General features: G+C 42.4%; 1 protein-coding gene across 1 annotated transcript in view; it reads right to left on the reverse strand.

The window, feature by feature from the left end:
- The window catches only part of si:dkey-288a3.2 (protein phosphatase 1 regulatory subunit 37), a 244,333-nt gene extending 235,961 nt beyond the window's left edge, over window positions 1-8,372 (reverse strand). The window contains exons 1-2 of the mRNA XM_063057338.1: window positions 8,350-8,372; window positions 1,296-1,396 (exon numbers count right to left, since the gene is read on the reverse strand). Coding sequence (XP_062913408.1) covers window positions 1,296-1,331 — 36 coding nt within the window. The 5' untranslated portion in view covers window positions 1,332-1,396; window positions 8,350-8,372. The remainder of the gene's footprint in view (window positions 1-1,295; window positions 1,397-8,349) is intronic.
- Between the last annotated feature and the right edge of the window lie 361 nt (window positions 8,373-8,733).

Raw genomic sequence — 8,733 nt, forward strand, 5'->3', positions numbered from 1 at the left:
TTACAGGTTGGGGCATTCCGGAGTTCAGAAATCCGGTACCATTCCGTAAGGAGCTTCTGTATGTTCTCCCAGTGGAATGTGTGGATTTTCCCCAGGTGCTCCAATTTCCTTCCACAGTCCAAAGATGTACCAGGTAGATTAATTGGTTATTGTAAAATGTCCTGTGATGAGGTTAGGGTTAATTGTGGGTGTAGGCTTGCTGGGATGGCATGGCAGACTTGAAGGGCTGGAAGGGCCTACTCCACACTGTATCACTAAGTAAATAAATAGATTTTTTTTCTTGTTGTCATCTTTTCTTTATTGAGTATAGAATACCAGAGGATAACTGACACCTCAGATCTTTACATCAGCCCTATTGTGGAATTACCAACGTGGAGAATTTGTTGAATCTCCATTCAGGTTCAGCAAGGTCATCAAGAGAGGCAACATTCTCTGACTGGCATCTGGAGTGGCATCTATCTCTCAAAGCTGTCCAAGCATGGGCTTTCAATTACAAGAGCAGGAGAGGGCATTGCAAAGAGGTCAATGGAGAGAGAGAGGAGATTGCAGGAGTCCATAGGATCTGGGAAGGATATTGTCGGATGTCCACTGAAACAGATAGATGGCCAGTGATATAGTGACATCCTCATTGGACTTCGAGGTGAGTGGTCCCGGGTTCGAATCCAACTGGCTTCTTGCACGCTTTCCACCCTTGCTGGGTTGAGTGTTTAGTTAGTAATTCAGCCTCGTAAAAGAAAAAACAGACAAATGCTAAAGAAACAGCAAAGTTGCCGCCCGATGCGCCACCAGGTGTGGAGTGGAACAACAACATTGAAATAGAGGAGGATATTGCCAAAAGCATCCAAGAAGGGTGTTAATGTTGCCAGGAGACACCAGGAACTGCTGAAGATATTGCCAGAGGTCCACCAGAGAAAAGGAGGATATTGAAGAGCCCATGAGTGCAGAAAGTCATCTTGTTGGAGTTCCAAACACAAATTGTTAACGAAGCTAAGCCCAGAAGCCGTGCAAGGAGCACCATTAGGCCATTTTAATAGGTGGAAGTTCTCTCTCCAGCCACACTCATTACTTTATTGCCCAGAGGGTAAAAGAGAAACCTCAAGCTGCTTGTCCCTTAGTTTCTACTGCTGATTTTTGGGATAAAAGTAATCTGCCTATGATTGTTCAAATGAGGGGTAGCTTGAGAGCAATTTCATGTTCCATTATCGAGCTATGGCAATATTACGCATCCATTTTACTCCCCACTGGTGGATTTGCGACTGATGATCACAAACAGTCAAAACTATTGATACACTTACATCTTCATCCAGCTTTGCCCACTCCAAACTGATCATCTTAAACTGTATCCGTTTGAAGATTTCTTCGAGGGCTTCACAGCTAACATTGTCTAAATTTTCCCCTAGAAAATAAACGTGTTCAGTCATTTTAGAAATATAAGGAACAGATTTCTATAAAATGTTGTAAGCTTGATTCAGGGCAAACATCAAAAAGAGCAAATGATACATATTTCTTGTAATAATTTATAGATTTTATTATTATAATGCATTCAATGAACTGATGCCATGAAACAACAAATTTCACCTTTGCCAGTGATATCAACTTTGTTTAGTGTCATTTCCAGTACAAAAGTGTAAAGGAGAATGAAGTGATTGTTCCTTTGGATACGATGTAGCACAAAAAAAATCACAATAGATAAAGAGCACAATAATAAATAAATAATACAATTTCCTGTGGCTACTCTACACTAGAATAATAAATTTATGGCGGATTGATCTCAGAACACTGACCTGAAATATTTGCTGCCTCGTGGCTATACCCTCTCATGGGGAAGGATGCCGGAGTAAACCCCAAGGGAAAAATCCGGAGTTGGAGTCCCTGAGGCAGTCCTTGTTGAATTCAACACTGACCAGTATCTCCTGCAGTGCTTCTGGTTCTAAACTGTACCGTCTCTGCTATTCATTTAGGTTTATCACTGCGTGGAGAGAGGGAGCTTACTACATGGGATGTGGCCAACGCTGACCAACGGAGGCCTCGCTCACTTGATTCTAAAATGAGACAGCCTACACACACAACAAAATGATTTAAAAGTATGCTAACCCAATTCACTTTACATATCTTGCAGTCTTTGTGGAGAAATTCTTCTCTTTACCTTGGCCGTATTCACATTTAGATTCCAGCAACGAAGGAAAGTGTTGAAGGGGAGGCAATGAATTCCCGATGCAGCTGCAGTGTTGGTAAATCACTGGACCAGCAATCCTGAGATCGAAACTCAGATGGAGGAGAAGAATCTAAAGATGAAAGGTTTTGACCCAAAACATCAACGGTTCCTTTCCCCCCCCACACACGGTGCTTGACCCATTGATTACCTCCAACAGAAGGTTTGATCTAAACTAATCGTCCAGTGTCCTGAAATCAAATCCCACAATCGCAAATGCAGTTTTGGTTGTTAAATTCTAACTGGCTCACTATTTATTTATTTATTGAGATACAGTGCGGAGCAAACCCTTCGAGCTGCGCCACCTAGCAATCCATGATTTCACCCTAGTCTAATCATGGGACAATTTACAATGTCCAATTAACTACTAACTGGTACATCTTTGGACTGTGGGAGGAAACTGGAGCACCTGGAGGAAACCCACGCAGTCACAGGGAGGACATACAAATTCCTTACAGGCAGCAGCAGGAATTTAACATGAGCCGTCTGTACTATAAAGCTTTGTGCTAACCGCTATAGTGCCACTGGAGAAATTAATTTAGAGAAATTAAATCTGCTGTTATTATCCAGACTAGCTACCATAGGAATCTGGACCAATAACATGGTCTGTGACTTTTAACTGCCCATGAAATCTGCAATTACATTGATTTAATTTTTGCTCATTTTTTATTTAGACACACAGCATGGTAACAGGCTCTTGTACCTTCACAAGCCTACTCCATCTAATTACACCCATGTGACCAATTAACCTAATAACCCCTACATCTTTGGAAAGTGGGAGGAAACCAGAGCTCCCAGAGGAAACCCACGCGGTCACAGGGAGAATGTTCAAACTTCTTACAGAGAGCGGTGGAAATTACCCCAGGTGGCAGGCATTATTCTAAGCACTATGTTACTGTACCGTCCCCAAAATAATAAAAATAATCAGAGATTATCAGTATATAGGCTGATCTAACCAGTGTCACCCATACTCCATGAATGATTTTTTAAAATAGTGTTCAGCATCAATATTTTAAAAAACTTTGAATAGGTAAATGGATGGTAGGGGTATAGTCCTGGAGCAGGTAGATGGGAGTAGGGAAGTTTAAGTGGTTCGGCACAGACTAGATGGGCTGAAGGGCCTGTTTCTGTGCAATACTTTTCTATGACTCTATGATTCTTTTGCTGCTTGGTTACCTTTAGCTCTACTAATGAAAACATTTTTAAAAATATTGTTCAGCCTCGAAAGTTGCTGCTTGGCTAACTTTAGTCCCTTGAATTTATCTAGGTCAAGGAGATGGCACTGCTTAACCTCAATCAAATGTACACCATTATTATATGCTAATTGTAGAACTTATATTGGAGTAGTGTAGGACTTGTATCAGAGTGGAATCTACATTGTTTTACAAAGCAGATGGGCATCTCTTCTCTTCTGTGAATAATGGAAAGTTGAGGATAAATGTGAGACCCCGAAATCTAAGCAGAGAATCTAGACATATGGCAAGTTATTTCCTAACTAAATCAATAGAAAACTAATCTGTGTACCTAACCATTGTCTTTCATTATTTCAATTTTTCTCATTACGTTCTGCAGCTTCTCCCTCATCAATGGAGCGGTGCAGTTGCAGAGTGGTTAGAGTAACGCTTTACAATGCCAGCCACTGTGACAAAAGTTCAATTCTGACCGCTGCCTAAATGGACTTTGTACGTTCTCCCCGTGACCATGTAGATTTCCTCCAGGTGCTGCTCTTTCCTCCCATGTCGCAAAGGCCAGTTAGTAGGTTAATTGACCTCAAGGGGGTATTTTGGCGGTGTGAGCTCATTTGGCCAGAAGGACCTGTATCTCTAAATAAATAAATACAATAGTTTGTTCTCTAGTTTTTATAACTGCCATTCTTTTGAAAAAATAGCTATTATCCTGAAACTCCCTGAAAAAGGCGAATGGTATGCTGGCGTTCATAGCAAGAGGATTCGAGTACAGGAGCAGGGAGATTCTGCTGCAGTTGTACAAGATCACACCGAGAGTATTGTGTGCAGTTTTGGTCCCCTAATCTGAGGAAAGATATTCTTGCCATAGAGGGGGTACAAAGAAGGCTCACCAGATTGATTCCTGGGATGGCAGGACTTTCATATGATGAAAGACTGGATCGACTAGGCTTATACTCTCTGGAATTTAGAAGATTGAGGGGGGATCTGATTGAAACGCATAAAATTCTAAAGGGATTGGACAGGCTAGATACAGGAAGATTGTTCCTGATGTTGGGGAAGTCCAGAACGAGGGGTCACAGTTTGAGGATAAAGGGGAAGCCTTTTAGGACCGAGATGAGGAAAAACTTCTTCACACAGAGAGTGGTGAATCTGTGGAATTCTCTGCCACAGGAAACAGTTGAGGCCAGTTCATTGGCTATACTTAACAGGGAATTAGATAAGGCCCTTGTGGCTAAAGGGATTAGGGGGTACAGAGAGAAGGCAGGTATAGGGTTCTGAGTTGGATGATCAGCCATGATCGTAATGAATGTAATGATCGTAATGATCGTAAGGCTCGAAGGGCTGAAAGGCCTACTCCTGCACCTATTTTCTATGCTTCTATGTCTCTGCAGATGCTGTTTCATCTAGCTTTTCCAGCTTTTTCTGTTTTAGTTTCAGATTTACAATATCTGCAGACATTTTCCAATTTCATCTCGCTCTCTTTTTTAAATTTTGAATTAATAATTCCTCAATTACAATTTAAATAAATAGCCTTTCCTTTCCTTACCTACCACACCTTCATTATTTAAAAGTAACTTTGTTAAATTCAGTTTCATTTATTTATCGTAAGTACATCGAAACATAGTGTAATGCCCTGGTTCACATCTTTAATGTTATGCTGTAGGTATTTCACTTCGCAGTCTGTTCTGCTTTCAGCCTGTTTGGGTTATTGTTGAAGATAAAGGGATCCAATTAGCGGGAGGTTTTCTTGGTGAGGTTGGTCTTGGGCTTTTGTTCGAGAGGAGATGAAGTGAGAAGACGCTGGGGAGAACCGATCGTAGCATCCGATCCGGTGTGAGACCCGTTTGTTTGAGATGGATTGTGACCAACGTTCGGAAGGTGGTGTGTGCTTTCACGTTGACCGAGGGCCCAGTGCGTGAGTGACAGAGAAGTTCAAGATGAGCTCCAACTTGTGCACATTTGTCTGTTTAATTAGAATGGGCCCTTTTCTTTTTGTTATTCTTTACTAACCCTTTAGTTAACATTCATAAATATAATTCCTTTAATTGAATGCAGTGCACTGTCTGTTATTTCGCAGCATCAATTTGTAACGGGGTAGCAAATGACACAGCATCCACACAAGCCTCAGTCTCACTGGTTTGGGGGTACTGGGGGTTGTCTTCCTGAGACTCACGCAGCCAAGGAAACCAGGGTGTTTCAATATAATGAAATGTGTTGTTTGCATTAACAACCAATATAACGTAATGAAGTGCTGGGGGCAGCCACACATTCCAGTGCCAACATAACATGCCCATAATGTTCATCAGAACATCACAGAGCACAGCAAACAACAAAACAACAGCAGAAAAACAAGACCTGTTCAACCCAGACACATTAACTGTCCTCTAACCCATGGACAGGCCATCAGCAGTCTCCAGTGGACTCACGGGTTTGCAGACATTGGGCTTCACCTTTTTCCAGAGTACTGGCAGAAACTCGTAGACAAAGGGTCTGCGCATCGGGCCTCAACTTCCAAACTTCCGGACAACCTTGGGGCTTCAGTTTGTGGTATACTGCACACCTCAAGACTCACCGATGAATACCAATGAGGACCCCGAACTCCAAGTTGAAGCTCCAGCTTCACTGATGATGCAACCCCAAACATACGGACTCAAAACTCTGGCCCCGTCAAATCACGTACCTAGGGAGGCACTATTGCTCATGTCTCCTGCCTGCACGATGGAACTCTGATCCTAGAACGTGCTGACGACTTGCTGACCTGGGGGTGGGGTGGGGTGTGTCACCAGTCCTTGTCCGCACTGGTCTGCCAGTCTGACATCCACGTGGCAGACCTTTGAACGTGGATAGTCGAGTGGAGGCCTAGACTAAAGCCTGATCACTAATTGCCACACAGACCTGATTCTAACCACTAATCTGACCCGTAACTCCCCTTTCCACTGTTCCCTCTGAACTGCACAGGTTACATGGCCATGCAGTAACTGAAAAGCTCCTGCACACAAAGCCTTTGTTGCCGCTCAGCTGGAGTTGAAAGTTTACGAAACATGAAAGGTTTTCTTTGCTGTACTGTACGATGCCTGCATACAATGCTCCCACGGACAACATCCTCTGGATAGCTCACAACACTATTCATTTCACTTCTTTTATGTCTTTACATCTGACCTTTCATCTTGAATGTGTTTCTGGAACTGCTGGAGACTGCAATTTGCAGTTTGGAGATCATTCGGGTGATCCAGTGCTTTGCAATCTCCGAGAGGATCAGGGAGGCAGAGGTAGCCAGCCTGAGACTCGTGGCAAGCAGGCTGCGAGATGGGGCATGAGCCGATGCTTAACTCCATTTTGCCAGTTAAAGCTTCAATAGTTCACTGGCTAAAGTGACAAGGGAGATTGAAACTTCAAGATAAATGCAGAAGGTGAGTACTGGCTGCCTGACTTTTGATCACTTGTGGAATCGCTCTGCTGCAGAGAGGGGAGACTGCCTTCTGACTACTGGTGGGATCACTCTGCTGTTAGAGAGGGAAGCCTGTGCGGCCTGCCACTGTGCCTGGAGAATGTTACATAGGTTTTTCTGCATTTTGGATATGGATATGGACTTGTATTGTGGACTTTTTTCCCAGTCTTATATATTTTTTATATCCTGTGTTTTTCTCATTTTATTTGTGTGGCAGAGGGGATTTGGGGGTCGATAGTCCTGTTCCGTCATATTTTTTGTGCAGGGGAGGGGGGATTTCAGGGGGTATTGGTAATCATGTTGCTGTCCTTTTCTTTCTTGACTTCATGGCTATCTGGAGAAGAATAATTTCAGAGTTGTATACTTTGATAATAAATTAACCGTAGACCTTTGACTTTTTATTTCGTTATACTCTTCAATTATTAAGTACAATCAAAAGTATGTGATTTTAAATAGAATAAATACTGGAAACAGTTAGTAGTCCAGTTAGTATCTATAGAGAGGAAAATAGAGTTGACATCTTAGGGTGACTCCAGTAAAAAATTATGGCGACTGAATTTCCAAACCGCAAAAGAAATTGATATACTGGCAAAGTAATTCTAACCTTCAGGAACTGCACATAAAGTGACCTCTTAAATCAGTTGTCCACCTCAGGGACATGTACTCATGGAGGTCCTCCAGCACTTACAGTACATTGTGGCAACTATTTATCACAGCAGATGGATCACTGGTTGTCTTCCCCCTCATGACCCCATTAACATAAGCTTTGAAGGAGATTGATGTTTTTTCTTTGAAAAATATCAGGATCAGATTTTTTCACCAAACTTTTAGTAAGCTGCCTCAAATAACCCATTTCACTATATTTTGCTCAGATCTGCTTTAGGTGCAAACATAATTCAGAGGAAAGTTCAGGCCATAATATGCTGATTTGGGCCTGTGGGCATATGAAGCACAGTAAGTGCCAGCAGCAATATACTGTTTACTTTTTAACTTGTAAATGCACCTTATTATTTGTAGTAATATTACATTATGCGTTGTGTGTGAGAGTTATATATACCAAAACTATATATGTTACAGGTTTCCCCCGCCATCCAAAGGTAGAGTGTCCCTATGAAACGGTTCGTAAGCTGGAATGTCGTAAAGCGAAGAAGCAATTACCATTATTTATATGGGAAAAATTTGTGAGCGTTCGCAGACCCAAAAATAACCTACCAAATCATGCCATATAACACATACAACCTAAAATAACAGTAACATATAGTAAAAGCAGGATTGATATGATGAATACACAGCCTATATAAAGTAGAAATACTTTTCCACAATCATTGCCGCACTGTTCTCCGTAGCGAAAATCTCACGCAAGTGCTCTCGGCAGAAACACGGCACAAGCGCTCTCCAGTAACCTTTAAGCTATGAAGCTGCCAAATCATACCAAATAACATGTAAAAATACACAGCCTATATAAAGTAGAAATAATGTATGTACAGTGTAGTATCACTTACCGGAATCAGGAAGACATCGAGCACACTGATGATGGTGTGTTAGGCTGAGTCGTTGGAGGTTGGGGTGCTGCAGTGGTCCCCACCCTCCGGGCAGCGAGCCGATACCGATCCGTGAAGCATGCAGGGGTACAGCGGTAGCTGGAACGCACTCAGCACATCTTTAAGAAAAAAGCCGAAACAAACAAGCTAATTAATTAGGTAACACACATAAAAGTTGCTGGTGAACGCAGCAGGCCAGGCAGCATCTATAGGAAGAGGCGCAGTCGACGTTTCAGGCCAAGACCCTTCTGAAACGTCGACTGCGCCTCTTCCTATAGATGCTGCCTGGCCTGCTGCATTCACCAGCAACTTTTATGTGTGTTGCTTGAATTTCCAGCATCTGCA

The sequence above is a fragment of the Mobula hypostoma genome, chromosome 1 (assembly GCF_963921235.1).
Source record: "Mobula hypostoma chromosome 1, sMobHyp1.1, whole genome shotgun sequence".
Lineage (NCBI taxonomy): Eukaryota > Metazoa > Chordata > Chondrichthyes > Myliobatiformes > Myliobatidae > Mobula > Mobula hypostoma.